Source organism: Cucumis sativus, chromosome 6 (assembly GCF_000004075.3).
Source record: "Cucumis sativus cultivar 9930 chromosome 6, Cucumber_9930_V3, whole genome shotgun sequence".
Lineage (NCBI taxonomy): Eukaryota > Viridiplantae > Streptophyta > Magnoliopsida > Cucurbitales > Cucurbitaceae > Cucumis > Cucumis sativus.
The window spans coordinates 9,625,544-9,642,252 of record NC_026660.2 but is presented as its reverse complement, the minus strand read 5'-3'; the positions used below and the strand labels follow the sequence as shown (position 1 = coordinate 9,642,252).

At 34.7% G+C, this 16,709-nt stretch overlaps 2 protein-coding genes across 3 annotated transcripts; one reads left to right on the top strand and one right to left on the bottom strand.

Annotated features, from left to right (window-relative positions):
• Positions 1-4,038: 4,038 nt before the first annotated feature.
• On the top strand, positions 4,039-11,569 carry LOC101203233 (hypothetical protein). Of its 2 annotated transcripts, XM_011658674.2 has the most exons (9): positions 4,039-4,435; positions 5,628-8,397; positions 8,505-8,585; positions 8,925-9,077; positions 9,337-9,500; positions 9,678-9,825; positions 9,911-10,033; positions 10,478-10,565; positions 11,111-11,569. In XM_011658674.2, exons 2-9 carry the CDS (start codon positions 5,731-5,733, stop codon positions 11,308-11,310), a joined length of 3,624 nt encoding a protein of 1,207 aa, XP_011656976.1. In that variant the 5' UTR covers positions 4,039-4,435; positions 5,628-5,730; the 3' UTR covers positions 11,311-11,569. The 2 variants fall into 2 exon arrangements, 1 of the variants encoding a protein (XP_011656976.1); XR_004217225.1 differs by lacking the exon at positions 11,111-11,569 and having other exon boundaries at positions 9,722-9,825; positions 10,478-10,505.
• Positions 11,570-12,743: 1,174 nt separating this feature from the next.
• On the bottom strand, positions 12,744-16,649 carry LOC101215196 (DEAD-box ATP-dependent RNA helicase 36). Its single transcript, XM_004139854.3, has 6 exons — positions 15,851-16,649; positions 14,811-15,133; positions 14,419-14,622; positions 14,251-14,332; positions 13,616-13,714; positions 12,744-13,214 (listed from the first exon to the last, which is right to left on the bottom strand). The coding sequence occupies exons 1-6, from the start codon at positions 16,457-16,459 to the stop codon at positions 13,056-13,058; spliced, it is 1,476 nt and encodes a 491-aa protein (XP_004139902.1). The 5' UTR covers positions 16,460-16,649; the 3' UTR covers positions 12,744-13,055.
• Between the last annotated feature and the right edge of the window lie 60 nt (positions 16,650-16,709).

Genomic DNA, 16,709 nt, shown 5'->3' with positions numbered 1-16,709 from the left:
TATATGCACATAAGGGAGATATATTAGATTATTTAGTTGTGTCAAATGCAATTTATAATACTATGGTACGACTCAATTATATGAAAATATATAACAAATGACAACATTTGTAAATATTGTATATGGTAATTAATAATTTTATAATCTAACTTTTTTCAATTATAATATATTAATATTTTTCTTCATGAAGAAATTTTTGGTTCTTTTAAACACAACTTACCACAATTAGGTTCAATACGGTTCAATGTGTGGTAAGTGTAACATATATCATTCAATAGGCATGAAGACTTAATCTGTTGCTAAAGCTTAATAGAAGATATGTTGATCGTAGATGCCAAAATGACATCATGCAAAAGAATTCTAAGCGACACGTTGGCTATGTTGACGCCAAAAAATGGATCAATCGTAAAATTTGATTTACAGGGGGAGATTCTTTCGAGTGCTTGCAAGACAAAAGAAAGTAAGCACAAGTGTGGTGTCTAACCACAGACACTCTAAAGCTCAAATCGGTCTATAGTGTTTCGAAGTAGCTAGACAGTAGAGAAAATAGTGAATATTTAGGCGTATTTTGATGTCATTTGACGTATTCGAACATACCATTAACCAATGACCTTGGTCGTTTATATAATACAGTGATTTGTAATCAACACTTGTCATAATTGTGCCTTTTGAACTTTCCACGACCGTTGAGTTGATAACCAATGAGCAGCTTCACTACAATTGTGACAAACTCATGAATGCTCCTAACGATTTCCTAAAGGACACTTGTTTGTTTGAATTCTAAACAATTTCACATTCAATGGCTCAAAGATCTTCCAACTTCGTGAGTCTTCTGAGCTCTCTTTAGTACTGCCCTAGGAGTACTTTTCCTTGTGGGTCCTCCTTCTCTTAGGAAGTTAGGGCCATTCTAGTGGGTTCCCCCTCCTATGAGCTTCTCTTAAGAGGCCAAACTCTCTCTAATGGATCCTTCTTCTATGAGCTTCTCTTAAGAGACTAGACTCTTCTTAGTGAGTCCTCCTTTGGTAAGCTCTTCTTAGGAGGTTAGACTCTCCTTTGTGGGGTCTTCCTCCGATCCTATGACTCTTCTTAATAGATTAGGTTCTCCTACTGGGTATTCCTTTTATGAGCTCAAACAAGCTTACTTAGACTTACCTTATGGGTTTGTTGAGCTACCATTGAGCTTGCTTAGGTTCACCTCACGAGTCTACCACAAGCTCTTATTAGGCTCGCTTAAGATACCCCATGAGGTCCACCGAGCTACTATTAAGCTTGCTTAGAATCACCTCATGGGTTCATTGAGCTATTACTGAATTTGCTTAATTAGGTTCACCTCATGGGTTCATCGAGCTCTTGCTAGGCTCGCTTAAACACAATCGCCCTCATGGGTCCACAGAGCTCGCACTAGGCTCACTTAGATTTATTTCAAGGGTCCATCAAGCTTTTACTAGGTTCGCTTAGACTCTTTCGTAAGTTCTCTTTGAGTAGGCTAAAATTCACACACAACATACTAAAAACCTTGTATAGTTAATGACAATCTAACTTAGACACTCACCAGCTAGAAGTTCAACCAAACATCACATGAAAATTCTAGTTTAATATCAAGAATACGACGAATTCCCGCCTATTGCAATCCAACAAGACATTGACAATGTAAACTTCCTCAACAACATTTCTATATACTTTTACCTCATCGTGAGAGAAGATTATGATCATATGTCACATGAATTATTGCTGAAATTAATGTAATGATATTTTTAATTTTGAATGCATGTCCGATTGAATACCATAGGATGAATTATATATTTCCCCTATTACACGTCTCTCCAATTTCAGTTCAAACTAAGAAATGCATTAAGCCAAATTAACCCAAAAAAAGTCTTGAATTGAATTTTTGGCATCCCTTGTACACCAGTTGCTCGCGTGGACTTCCACGTAGGAATAAGGTGGACGACCAAAAGCATGTAATGCCTACACAAGTTTCTCTACCCACTCAACTACCCTACTTTGTTGTTATTTCCATTTCAAACTCTTAAATCAAACCATTTTATTTTTAAAAATACATTATTAAAATTATTTTTTCGCATCTACTTTATATTTTTGTCATCTTTTTAAAAAGTTAAATTTTTTTTCCAACTTACATCCAAATAAGAAGTCATTTAAATAAATAAATCATTATAAACAAAGAAAATTATCACTAAAAGAAACATGATTTGTGTCTAATAATTTAAAATTTTCAACTTCCAACCTCAAACAAAGATAGTATGATATTTTTTATTTGAAATTATTTTATAAAAATAAGAGATCCAACCTTCAAACTTCTACCTAAATTATCTTATTATTTGTTTCAACAAAACTATATTATTTGACCTCGAATATATATGTTTAAAAAAGAAAAATAACCCTTTGATATATTATTAACAGACCATTTAGAAGGTCATTTTTTCTAAAAAAAAAAGGTAGTTTAAAAAGTCATCTGCATTGACTCATTGATAGGACTAATATTTATTTAGGACTAAGTGGCACTAATATTTAAAATAATTTTTTAAAAAGAAAAACAGTTTTATATTTATTTATTTATTATTATTATTATTTATTTTGTTTGTTATCTCGAAAAATAATAAATAGAATTTCCTGTCCATAGTTTTCCATTCCGTGGGTTTGAAGAAAAACTCGAAACTTTCCATATGGATGGAAGTGCCACGTGGAGATAAGGGTAGTTATTTGGTGTGGCCAAATCTAATTGAGACTGCCAACACGATTAAACCGAAGAAAGAAAAGAAATTATTGTGTCTTTTATAAAGGAAGAAAAAGTTAAAAAGTATAAACAATGCTCCTAAAATTTAATATCAGTAGTATCTTAATACTTTAAAAAGTGGTAACATTCACCTTTATTTTTAATAAACTTTTCTCAGTGCATAACTTATTTAGAATCTTCCCTTAAGACATAAATTAATATGTAAATTTCAATTGTCAAACAAAAAAAATAAGTGTCAAAAGATTTATTAAAAGTCAGAGGTAATATTGTAATGGATTCCTTTTTAAGAAACTAAATGTTTTAATCATGCTCTTAAACTTTTAAAAATATAATTTATTCTTTTATTTGGAAGTTTGTTAAAAAATATTAGAAATTTATGCACGTTGAGCTTCATTGTGTGTCTCTAATGCTATTGGCCTCCCTCTTGTTTGGTCTCGAAATATTCCAAGTCGACGTACATAAAGATTGTCACATCATTATTTCATGAAGCCTTCTGTATTATGATGATTAAGTTAAAACAACGAGTGTTTGGTTCAATTAAATATAAAAGAAGTAAGATTTGATCTCATTTGAAGATGACTTATTCTTCCATTTAGGATGGTTGAGTGTGATTATGTATAGGTCATTCTCTAATTCATGTCTAATAATAAGGTATCAGACAAAGATCTCAAGACATTGACATTTTTCTTTTGAATCGTGTATTATTTTGTATCTCCTTTCAATACTCTGTAGGGTAGGGTATTTTTGTGAGATTGGAGTACATGTTTAATCGGTAAGTATTATAAAAAAAATTGAAAAATAGAGGTGACATGTTCTATAACATAAAAAATCAATTATGTAAATAATTTTAGAATAAATGCAATAATCTTTACCTTCCACATCACTATATAAATTCATGACATAAGATGTCATTATCAATTCTCATCAATATATAAGTATATATATGGAACAATTTTAAAATTCAAGGAAATCCCTATTTTAAAATATATTTCAAAATTAGACGGTATAAATAAATAAAGAAAAAGAAGGATAGAAATGCTACGGTAGCATTGGTGGTTCCCACTCCGATGTTTGTAGAGCAATGGTTGGGTTGTAATAAGGCCAGGTGGCGAAGATAAAATTGCAAAGAAGAAGGGAAGAGGGAAGAGGGCAGTTTGCTTAGAGTGGAAAATGTAAATTATAGTCAACGCGGAAAACAGTTTGAAATGAGAATGGCATTTTTGTGTAAGAATGCGGTTTAGTAGGGGTATTTATGGAAGTTAGTTTTTATGGTCTTGGTTACCTTCTTCTCGTTTGACTGTTGGTGAACAATTCGCTCATTCAAAACAAGAAACCATACCAAATTTCGACTTATACAAACCTCAACCAAGATCGAACTTCCGATTGCATATAATCTAACCCAAAACGAAGCTTCAATGAAATCTGTTCGTGAAATCTGAAGATAAAAGGTCTTTTAATTTCGTTTTTCTGTTTTTTCTTTTAGTTTTTTTTTTTTTTTCTTTTCTCGAATCAAAGGCTGAAAGTGTTGGGAAGAGTGAGTGAACTGAGAGAAATCCAAGGAAAATTTCGTTTGTCGAGCTTCTCGTGGAGGTAGTACTATTGTTTAGTACTAACTTAAGCCTTCTCGGGAGCTTTGAGATATGGTGTTTCTTCCCTGGTGTCACTCTGCAAATTCATCAGGTATTCCGATTCGTTATGTTTTTATTCTTTTTTGTGGATCTGATTTAACTTTTGGAGATTTTGGCTTGATCTGATGTTTATTAGTGTGATACTACTTTCATTGCTGTTAAATTTTATGTTCGTTTAGTGTGTGTCTTGTTCTGTAATTGAGTTTTCGGTTTGATGAATCTGAATTCTATTGTAAACCTAACGGAGTGTTTGTGATCGTAAAGTATACTGACAGTTTGGGGGAACGTATTGAGATGGTGGATGGATCCTTATTATCCATCCTCTTCGTTGTCTAGTTGTTTTGTTTTGATTACTCAAAACTAGAGTATCGTAGTTTGTTTCAAATGGATTGACTTGGCTTTGATTGTACAGATCGTAAGTCTTTGTTTGACTCTAATCAGATGAAGGAAATAAAGAATGTAGAGTATTTATGAATTTCTGTGTGGATCAACTAGTTTTAGAAAATTGATTGTTTTGAGTCTATGAATCACAAGAACTTAAGCTTGGTAGCATGTTTATCACTGACGCTGCCAGATACACTCAAATTCCTCTCCACTTATCGGACATGCGTCAAACACTTAAGTGCTTGATTATTGATCTATATTGGAATATTGGTGCAAGTATACTTAAACTTTCCTTTTTCAGTATTCAAATACACGACCATGATTGACTCAAAATTTTCTATTTTATAAGATGCTAAATAATTTGGAAGAATTTTAAACTGATTTTAGACGTTTCTCAGGTATTGTAAGACATTTCTAAATAAGAAACTAGTCTCTTAGATCACTTGAAATATTACTCACACCTGTACTTCACTTTTAAATTTTCATTCTTATGAAAAGATCGTAAACTAAAAAAATGTTAAAACTAACCAATCATATGTATTTCATGTGTCATGTTATCTGTGCTATTTTATCTTCGTGTCTGTGTTTATACTTCTCTGGCTGGAGCTATCAGGTTACTTTAGTGATGAATAGTAGTTTTGATGGTTTATGTAAGTCTTCTTTCACAGCCAACTATCTTCTGGGATATAGCAAACAATTTAAAGCACACATATATTTCTTCTAGATACTTATATGTATCAGATCATATCTGGAAATTTCAATTGTTTGCAAGTCGAAATGCTTCAGCTAATTTAGTTACTTTGTACTGTCTCTTATGGTCTTTTTTTTTTTAATATATATTCCCTTTCCTGCTATTGTAGAGCTAGCAATCTGATTTTCAAGCAGCTTTCCTTGTTGTCTTTTGACTGGTGGAGCTAGTTCAAGTTTGGCCGAGTTAACTTTAAAGTTTAAAAACATGATGGTATGGAACAGTCAAGAAATGACCAGTTCCAATGCACTCCCATGCATTATGGATTTGGGGAACTCCAACCTGCGTCTAAATCATCCATAGAGAACCGTGTGAGCATTGTTAACATGCAAAGTGATGGAAGAACCATGGACCTTAGGATGTCAGAGGTTAAGCCCGTCCTTAATTACTCCATACAGACAGGTGAGGAATTCTCTTTTGAATTTATGCGCGACCGAGCAAATCCCCGGAAACCACTCGTTTCGGACTCTGTTAGTGACCCCAGTTGTGCATCACGTTATATGGATTTAAAAGGAATTTTAGGCCTTAGTCGTACTGGGTCTGAGTGTGGCTCAGATAATTCTATGATCATTTCAATGGAAAAAGGGTCAAAAGATTTTGAGCGGACAAACTCTTCATTACATGGAGGAGACAGAAATAACCTTGGATCAGCTCATCAAAAATCACCGGAGCTATCAAGATATGATAGTGGTCGTGCAATTGGTCATGGCTATGCATCTTCTGGAACTTCTGATGGCTCATCAGCAAAGATGAAAGTCCTCTGCAGTTTTGGTGGGAAAATTTTACCTCGTCCAAGTGATAGTAAGTTGAGATATGTTGGGGGTGAAACTCGTATCATTCAGATAAAAATGGACATCTCTTGGCAGGAGCTTATGCGGAAAACATCATCAATCTATAATGAAACATATGCAATTAAATATCAGCTTCCCGGCGAGGAGCTTGATGCTTTGGTTTCAGTTTCTTGTGATGAGGATCTTCAAAATATGATGGAGGAGTGCAATGAATTCAAAAATGATAAAGGATCCAAAAAACTTAGAATTTTTTTGTTTTCAATGAGTGATTTGGATGAAGGGCATTTTTCCATGGGTAATGTTGATAATGACTCTGAGATCCAGTATGTTGTTGCAGTCAATGGCATGGACAGGAAAAACTCAAACCTGCATGGTTTATCAAGTTTTTCTGCCAATAACCTGGATGAGGTAGATGGACAGAGTATTGAGAGGGGTACAGTTCTTAAGGACTTGGTCGGTGTAAATGCATCGGCCTTAACTGCTAATGTTGCATCGTCATCCTTACAGTCTTCACAACCTGTTCGGGCAAGTGCATCGAATGCTTATGAAACCTTTTTACAGGCTTATCATGAACCTCAAGGACAAAATTCAGAGATACCATCAACACAGTTGAAAGGTAAGTTCAAGGATTCATTTGAGAAAGAAACTCATGATGCAAGTGGCTGCTCTTCAAATCCTTCTCACTTTTTTGATGGCAATCTCATGACTTCGGATAAAAAATCAACACCAGTTTCCATCGCGCAAGGTGAGTTTCCCTTTTTAACTCACAAGAATGAGACCGAGCTCCAGAGTTCTGAAGGGCTTTCTTCGATGCTTGCTTCTGGAAATCCTATAGTTTCTAGATCAAATGATATGGATAACATTATTCATAACATGCCATCAAATGCATATCCACATGGTCATACAGACAGCGAGTCAAAGATTGTTGATTTGAGTCTCCTTGAGCCTCCAGCTGTTGCGCAAAGAGTCTATTACTCTGAGAGAATTCCTAGGGAGCAGGAGGAGTTACTGAATCGGTTGTCTAAATCTGATGATTCGTATGGTTCCCAGTTTCTAATCTCTCATTCACAGTCTGATCAGGACCAAATTCCAGACTCTGCTGTCAAATTGCAAGATAGCAGTAATTACGAATCTGAAAATTCCATTCCCATGGAAAAATCATCACATAATGCTACTAAAGTCCGGAATGATGAGCTTTCCCATATTCAAGATGGCAGAAATGTTAATGAGGCAGTTAGTGGAAGGAATTGGAATATTTCACATGATGGTGATACCGAGTTGAAGTTGCAGAACAACTTTGATGTTACACTTGATTCAAAAGTAGATGGGGTTGTTAAGGCTGGCAAGGACCTGAATTGCCCAGTGAATAACAATGAGAAGCTTGCAGGTCCTAAATTAAGTAGACCTGAATCAGAATTACCTGCTCTTGGCCAAGTATCTTCTTTAAAGAATCATGAGGATTCTGCGTTGGATCTTTTGCAGCTCAACTTGGGCGAGGTTGTTGGAATGAGGTGTACCGATGATAATAGTCTTAAGCAAACTCAGTTGGCTTATAAGGAAGAAAGTTTAATTAATCATGTTAATGAAAGACCATCCACGGGAAATGTTTCCAAGCCAGTGCAAGGAGACATTGTTATAGATATTGATGATCGATTTTCTCGTGATTTCTTATCTGATATATTCTCCAAAGCAATACCTTTCGAGAATTCATTAGATAGTCGGAGCCAACTGCACAACGATGGAACTGGTTTGAGTCCTGATGTGGACAATCATGAACATAAGGGCTGGTCATATGTCCATGATTTGGCACAAGAAAAGTATGTTCAAAATGATGTTTCTCTTATTGACCAAGATCACATTGTTTTTCCTTCTGCTCCTAAGACTGCGGGAGATGATTTTACACCTTTAACAACTATACTTCGTGAAGATTCCCAGCTCAATTTTGGTGATGATCAGAAAGTACATAGGATAAGTGGAAATGATGCCACCAATTTTCTTTCACGTTGTGATCATTCCCGTATGAATGGCATTGATAGTTCGCAATTTGATGCTATGATGGAAAACCTAAAGACATTGGAGTATAGGCATGAGGTGCACTTCAGTTTTTACTACAGATCTGTAATTCCTTTATTTATTTATTTTTAGAAAATGACACGTAAACTTTGATGATTTTTAACTAAAAATTATCCTCCTGGCAGAATGTTAAGGTAGCATCTAAGGACAGTGGCCTACCTCCCAATGATCCTTCTTTGGGAAATTTTGATCCTAATTCATTACAGGTATATTTCTTTGATGTTGTTTAATATATGATATCCTCTTTGCTGGCTGTAAATAACTTCTTCTGCCCCGTTAATCCTTGTGATGAGGAGAAATACGAAATAATTAGTATATATGAGTCTAATATTTATTTAATTTTTAATTTATATTAATTAGCATTTTAGAATTAATCTGCTTCATCACCTTACACATCTTTCCTGCGGTAAAACCACCTGGTTTTCCCAAATACCTCGGGTTGCGTGATCTTAATTGAAGATCAATTTCAAACTAGCTTCTGTCTTGTTTTTTCCTGAATCTGTACTATCTTTGCATTTTGCTTACTTTCTGCATGCACATATTAGATCATAATGAACGATGATCTTGAAGAGTTGAAGGAATTGGGTTCTGGTACTTTCGGCACTGTCTATCATGGAAAGTGGAGAGGAACTGATGTCGCGATTAAGAGGATAAAAAAAACCTGCTTTATGGGTCGATCTTCAGAGCTAGAGAGATTGGTAATTTTAATGAATTCCAGCTGTTTGTTGCTGCTGCATTATTTTCGTTTTTATTATTACTATTATTTTGGACACTTTCCAACACACCGTTAGTTCCTGGCATTTATTGGGGAAAGTACTAAGAAATTATGCTGCTATGTCATACTCATCGTGTTTTTTTCCCTTTAATCATGGGTATGTAATGGTCTCTATCTATTTGGGTTGCCATTAACACCATCATTTTTAATCTTTTACTTCTCTTTTCTTTCTTCCCCTATAGACTGTAGAGTTCTGGAGGGAAGCCGACATCCTTTCAAAACTTCACCATCCCAACGTGGTAGCATTTTATGGTGTTGTGCAAGATGGTCCTGGCGGAACATTAGCTACTGTGACAGAGTACATGGTTGATGGTTCCCTTCGACATGTTTTGCTTTCCAAGGATCGGTAAGTCTCCAGATATTGAGTTCTGGTTTTGAGTTAGTATATTTCAGGATCTATCCAAAAATAAACCAAATTATATCATTTATATACTAAATCGATTGTCTTAAAGAGAGACTTTGATCTGTGCTCCAGTTTATTTTCATTGTTACCTTTTCCATTTTACAAAATTTGAACTTGCAGGCATCTTGATCGACGTAAGAGGCTAATAATTGCTATGGATGCAGCATTTGGAATGGAATATTTACACTCAAAAAATATTGTCCATTTTGATTTGAAATGTGATAATTTGCTTGTTAACTTGAAGGATTCTCAAAGACCAATTTGCAAGGTAATCCGAGGGTGTTTATGCTGTTTTATGATGTTAGTCCATTTAAGATATATATTCTTTACTATGCGCTTGTCACCTATTTCAGGTAGCTGATTTCGGCCTCTCAAAGATCAAGCGAAATACCTTGGTGTCTGGTGGTGTAAGAGGAACCCTCCCATGGATGGCACCTGAGCTACTAAATGGCAGCAGCAATAAGGTCTCTGAGAAGGTGAATGACACGTTTCACTATCTTTTAAATGCCCTACTAGAAAATTAACCAGAATTTCTCTGTTATTCTAGCTACCATTTGGATTCATGGAAGTTTGGGATGGCATGGGAATTTCTCAGTTGCCTGTATTTGACACTGAAATTTGAAACTATTCCAAGAACTCTTTAAATCTATGGAAGATAGCTTTGTTTGCATGTTATGGTTTCAAATTTAAGACGCGTGTATTTTGTGGAAATATACAAAAACGCACAACTCCCTCTCTCTGTATACACACTGACACTACATACATGCATGCATGCATGCATATAATATATGTTCTGATCTGGCACATATATTATATGAGGTGGCTAAAGAAATAATTCTGAATCTATTGCAATTGGAAACAACGTGGATACAAAACTCTAAAGCGACTGTCCAGCTGACAAAAAGCCATTTGATATACAGGTTGATGTGTTCTCCTTCGGTATTGTCTTATGGGAGATTCTCACAGGAGAGGAACCATATGCGAACATGCACTATGGGGCTATCATAGGTAAGAATATCTAGACTCTAACTTCGGACCTGCTTGTTAAAATACTATCTCTATGTCGATTCATGCACGTATGACCTTTCTTCTCTTCATCTCTCATATATCAAAGAAAAATATAGTACTGATTAGGATCCATAACTTTATATGCTATTCGAGTTCAGGCATTCTAAATCAAGCTAAGTTTTGGTTATCAATACCTGTTTTAGTTTTATGGAAACCTGACAAGTAATGACTGTACATTAACTCAACGTGTCTCTATGTATTTATGGGAATTTGTAACTAATTTCTTTTGTAATTTCCAGCTATGTATTGTTTTTTTAGATTGGAGGTTATTTTTGTAGGTTGTGTTCCATTTTTGTGGGCTCTCCTTTATTGTGTGTCTGTGTATGCTTTCAATTCTTTTTTATCAATGAAAGTTTGGTTTTTTATTCTGACTTGTGGATCCCGCTGGTTTTGACCATATGAGCACTGGAGATTAGCAATACAAGTGATTTTAAATCATCTCCGAAGCGAAACTTGATCTTGAAGATATCACGCTTTTTGTGCAGGGGGTATTGTGAATAACACACTGAGACCAACCATACCAAGTTACTGTGATTCTGAATGGAGAAGGTTGATGGAACATTGCTGGGCACCAAATCCTACAGATAGGCCATCCTTCACCGAAGTCGCTGGCAGGCTGCGCGTTATGTCAACTAGTGCTAGTAGCCAAACAAAAGCACAAGGTCCCAAAATAGCAAGGTCATAAATATAATGATTCAAAAAGATTGTTGAGTTCTATTCACATGCTTTCTTATATATATTTGTTCATTCTATTCTACAGTCTTGAAAATTGTGTGTATTTTTGTCAATAGAAGGTAGATAAGTGTCTTTCTTGGTGTGAAAATATATTATTGTGAACCACTCATATAATTCTTTATTATAGTTGATGCAAAAACTGATTAAAGAAAAAAAGAAAAAAAAAATTAGTTATAGCCAGGCATTGCTGCCACCGATTTTCCAACCTAGTTTCTGCCCTTTGGTTGATTCACAAATTGAGTTATCATCTACTTATATCTGAATTATGTAACTATTTTTTTTCTCACTCCCCATTTTGTTAGTTAATATGTTGTGATTTGTAGTGCGGTTGTGAAATATTCTTTGAATTGACATTTTAAGTGGTTATAAGTTTCTTTAAAAAAGGTGTCTATAGTTATTTAGAAAGCCAATTCAATCCATAATCCATAATCCATTGACTTTCTTAGTGAGGTAAAATCTTATATTTCTTATTTGAGTTTAAATGTCTGTTTTGGAACTCACCAGCAGCTTCTTGGTCTCGTTTGTTGTTATGTTGTACCTCTACCCCTCTTTCAAAATTTATAGTTTGGTTCCTTTGAACTTTTAAATTCAGTTTTTCTTTTCTTTTCTTTGGGAGACTATTCTTTCAATTGCTATTAAATTTATACCTTTTGCTCTGAATCATATATTTCTTTTCCGACTGTATGATATATTTCTATAATTTTAAAAGCTAAAAATCGTTGACATTGAAACTTCATAACTTGGTTGAAAGGGTTACTTTTTTTGTTTTTTTTTTATTGGAAAAATTCAAATCTTACATGTTCTCATTTTGCGTATACAGTTCTCTTCAAAAAGATTTGAATGAAGATCATAGAAATTTTCCAAAATGCTATTTTAATTGCAGTTCATGCAACTTTTCTCTGTTCCTATGTGATCAAATTTTCGCATACAGCAAATAAAATAGCTACTTTTAATACATACATATATATATAAACCAACAGATTTTAATAGATCTAGCACAAAAACGATGAGAAGAAAATGAACAAAAATTGAAACTAAAAATAGATAGTATCATTCAATCGTTAAAAAGTGGTTTAAAATAAAAATCAGAGAAAAACCAACTAAAATACATTTTTAAGTGTTCAATTTACCAAATGAGTATTATAAAATAGAGTAAAATTAACCAAAATATTTACTTAATATAACAATTTTTCGTATTCTATTGATAAAAATTATATTATACTACATAAATATTTTTAACAATTATCGTTTATAATAATTTTCATTTAAAATAAATCATTTTGAGTCAAATTTAAGCATTTGATAACAATTCAAAATAACTTTTGTAACATTTTTTTCATGAAGTGTTTAAGTAAAAGTTAAGTTTTCTGAGAGAAAAAGAAAGAGCCTAAGAATATTCTCATTTTCTAATTGAGAAAAAAGGCATACAGCCTTTTGAAAAATAGAAAACAAAACAAAATGGGACGCAAGGTTAGGTAATCAAAATTTAAAAAACTATGGTACAAACATATTAAAGAGAAAAAAATACTAACAAGTTTATAGGACCCCCCCTACCATTATTCTATCTCTCTATGGAATTTTCTAAGGGAAGAGCCAAAAGACACTAAACCGCTGGGAAAATAATTACACATTAAAATTAAGCAATATCAAAATTTTGATGATGGTAGTTGAGATTCTCATACAACCAACTGCCAATTACTCGGAAGTTTTTTCTTTTCTTCTCCTTTTGTTCCGTTTCTTCAATAATCCTTTCTCTGCCAATGTTTTTCTTTTCTGTTTCTTTCGTTCTTTCACTTTCTCCTCAAATCCACCATCCACCATCTTCATTTTTGCCACATGTCTAGCTTTGTAAACCTGTGTATAAACGTTACAAGATGAATCAAACTCCATGGCCTCTCAATATAATGACAAGAAATGCAAAAACCAAATATCATCTGATTGTCAGATGAATGTTATGAAGTAGAATGAATGAGATGATCAAACGCATGCGTCCTGATGCACAGATGATCCCTCAAAAAACAGATGTTGTCTTGTCACCAGTGTTGCAAGATAACAAAACAGTTTCACTATAAATAACTTTTGTGGTAAGAACTCCATGGTGATCGAATAGGAGAGCAGGAAATTGTTTTTCCCTCCAACGTTAAATTGGCTTCAAGTTCAATTGGCAAGCGGTATAAAATACAGAAATTTATTTCGCATCCAAAGTTCTGTCATTGCGTTGAAGGAGGAAAATAGTCAAAGCATCCAAAACTTACCTTGGTGATATTTTCAAGCACTTCGTTCTCCTTGCATTCAAAAATCTCCAATTGCTTTCCAAGATTGGCCTCTATTTCATGAATAAGGTGCACATCATTCTGCAAACAGAATTCATGTTTAAGTGTAAGGAAACAAATATAACTCAGGAAAAGCATTTGCTTAAAGAGATGAAGACAAAAAACATATGCAATTTATAACTTTTCTGCATGGATATAGCGTGGTAGATTTTGCAATTGCATGACAGTAATAATAATATAACCTTGATTACAAATCCATTTTAACATTGCACAGATTTGCCAACATGAGCGTAGCTCAGGCATAATTTGCATGTACACATACATTTTTTCCTAAGAGTCGGAGGTTCAAATTTCATACCCCCACATTGATTGTCCTATTACCCATATTTTTTAAAATAAATAACCCACGTAAACTGGAGAATGTTTAATATGGAAGAAATAGCAAGAACAGTTACTATATGATATTACAAGCGTGATGTAGCTTACTGATAACCATTCACACTACATATGAAAAGCGACTTCTTTAAGAAACTTTTTAACATTTGATGTTGAGCTCATCTCCAAGAAACATGCTGAATTGAAATGTTACAATAATCCACCACATTAGTAACACCCACCTGGGTAATAAAGCTCACAGCCAATCCTCCTCTGCCTGCACGTGCCGTACGTCCCACTCGGTGAACATAATCTCTTGGGAACCTGAATTAAAATGCCACTATATTATGTCACAAAACATTTTGAGAACACTTCTAATGTAAGCAGAAGAAATCAATTTAAAAGCCCACCTTGGAATATCGTAGTTGATAACAAGATCAACTGTTGGAATATCCAAACCTCGACTAGCAACATCAGTTGCAAGCAACACAGGAACTCGTCCTGATTTAAACCGATATAGTGCAGCAAGCCTCTCAGACTGTGACTTAACTGAATGCAATGCCGCCACCTCCTGATCAAGTGCTTCAAGCAACAACCCTAATAGGTGACAACTTCTGCATACAGTTGGAGGAAAGAATAAACACCAGCTTTAGGTAGAGTAGTTAAAGAAATCAATTAATTAAAGCTTTTACAATGCTAAGTTAATAAGATTTGAAAGTTAAAACCTATGCCAATGTTCATATGAATACTGTGGGGGAGAGATAGACAGAGAATAAGGAGGTGAAGGCCAAAAAATGCATACTTGCAAGTTTGGACAAATATAATTGCTGATCGAATACCCATGTCTTCCATTTTAGACAAAAGATGTAATAAATACAGATCCTTCACATCCTTGGGTATAAATACATATTGCTGCTTGAGCATATCAACTGTCTTGAACCCTTCATAAGCCTCGTAAAAGTATGCCTTGTTTGCAGAAAGCTTGTGCAGTGTTTCCAGATCCTTTGTCATCGTTGCAGAGAATAATAGAGTTTGACGGTTACGTGGCAAGCATTGGAAGATTACTTTCAACTCTTCTTCAAAGCCAACATCTAATACTCTATCTGCTTCATCCAGAACTAAGAACTGAAGTATCAATGGATAATAAAAAAGTCACGAACATGAGCTGCTTGGTCATTATCCAAAAAAAAATGAGAAGTTTTGCAGTTATGGGGTTATGCAGATATGAGAACATGAACGTTACAAACATGACAAGCAACTATGAAACAACAAACAGCTTCCTCGTGCATGAGAAAAAGAAGCCAAAATCACTTGAAAACATGTTTTTAATAGTTCAAAACCAATTTTCATGCCAAAATCACTTGAAAACATGTTTTTAATAGTTCAAAACCAATTTTCATGACATTTAAATTAAATTTAAAAGTATAAACTTAAATGCTCAATTAGTTGCAAGTGTTTTTCAGAGCGTGATCTAAACACCACAAAAGCGAAGTTAACAATTTCACAATCACTCCCAAGCATAGTATAAAAAATCACTTTCTTTATCTTAGTTACCACCAATAATATATCTCGTCTTGTGTGCAATAGAACAAAATTGAAAAAACTCAGAATCTCAACTCCTGAACTGGAAAGTTCTCACTCATTAGCCATTAGCCCCATGTAGAACTTGGATGATTTTTCCCCCTTTCATCGTTTCATTTCAAAACAAATGTAAAAAAATATATGGCATTTCTGTTCATCTACCAATACCCATTAATCATCTGACCTTTCAATACTAACCAAATTCAAATTAGCTAGTCCCACATCTATAATAGAAACGAACGAAGAACCAATTTAACGAACCTTAGTCTTGGAGAAGACGACAGGGATATCAGGATTATCCTCCAGTAATACCTTAATCCGCCCCGGCGTTGCAATTACAATATGAGGTCTCTTCAACAAACTCTGCGTCTGGTTCAACATATCCATTCCTCCAACAACCACAGAGCATCGCAAATTCAAGCAGGAACCAAGTGCTCTAAACTGCTCAGCCAATTGATAGGCCAGTTCCCTAGTGGGAGTAACCACCAACGCAAATACACCAAAAGGGGTCTCTGAAAGTCGTTGAAGAATAGGCAACGCAAAGGCAGCAGTCTTCCCACTCCCAGTTTGAGCAATACCAAGTACGTCGAGGCCAGCAAGAATCTTAGGGATGCAGTGGGTTTGAACAGCCGTGGGCTTCTTCATAACCAATTCTTTGCAGGTCTGGATGATCCATTCCGACAATCCCAGGTCGGCAAATGTGATATTGTTGGTGGATTTAGTGGTAAGTTCTGTGGATTTCTCAATCTGAAGAGACTTTTTCGGAGCAACGTTCGGGACGGCGGTAGGGTTTTCGGAAGGTTTATGCTTTTTCCGATGGGGTTTTGAGAAAAGCGGGAAATTCCGGTCGACAATTACTTCTTGATCCATGGAACAAGAATCCAAAGGGTTTGCAGGTTTGAAAAATTGGAGCAAAATTTCGAAGGATTGGCGCCGTGCAAAAGTGCGAACCGTTAAATTAGGGCAAAATCAGCGTATGAAAAGTCAGTCAAAGGCGAGGAAGAGAAGCGACGGCAAGGTAAGCCGATACCCCATACCCTAAGTCACCATAAACATCTATAGGAATATTATATTATAAGGTTTAAATTTACATAAGTTTTGGCTTTTTCAGCATTAAACT

Coding starts and splice junctions, on each gene's coding strand:
- LOC101203233 (XM_011658674.2), top strand. CDS start 5,731: ATGGAACAGTCAAGAAATGACCAGTTCCAATGCACTCCCATGCATTAT. Junction 8,398..8,504: donor CATTGGAGTATAGGCATGAG/GTGCACTTCAGT, acceptor TCCTCCTGGCAG/AATGTTAAGGTAGCATCTAA. Junction 9,826..9,910: donor CTCAAAGACCAATTTGCAAG/GTAATCCGAGGG, acceptor CACCTATTTCAG/GTAGCTGATTTCGGCCTCTC.
- LOC101215196 (XM_004139854.3), bottom strand. CDS start 16,459: ATGGATCAAGAAGTAATTGTCGACCGGAATTTCCCGCTTTTCTCAAAA. Junction 14,333..14,418: donor ATCAACTACGATATTCCAAG/GTGGGCTTTTAA, acceptor ATTTTAATTCAG/GTTCCCAAGAGATTATGTTC. Junction 13,215..13,615: donor TGCTTGAAAATATCACCAAG/GTAAGTTTTGGA, acceptor GTTTATACACAG/GTTTACAAAGCTAGACATGT.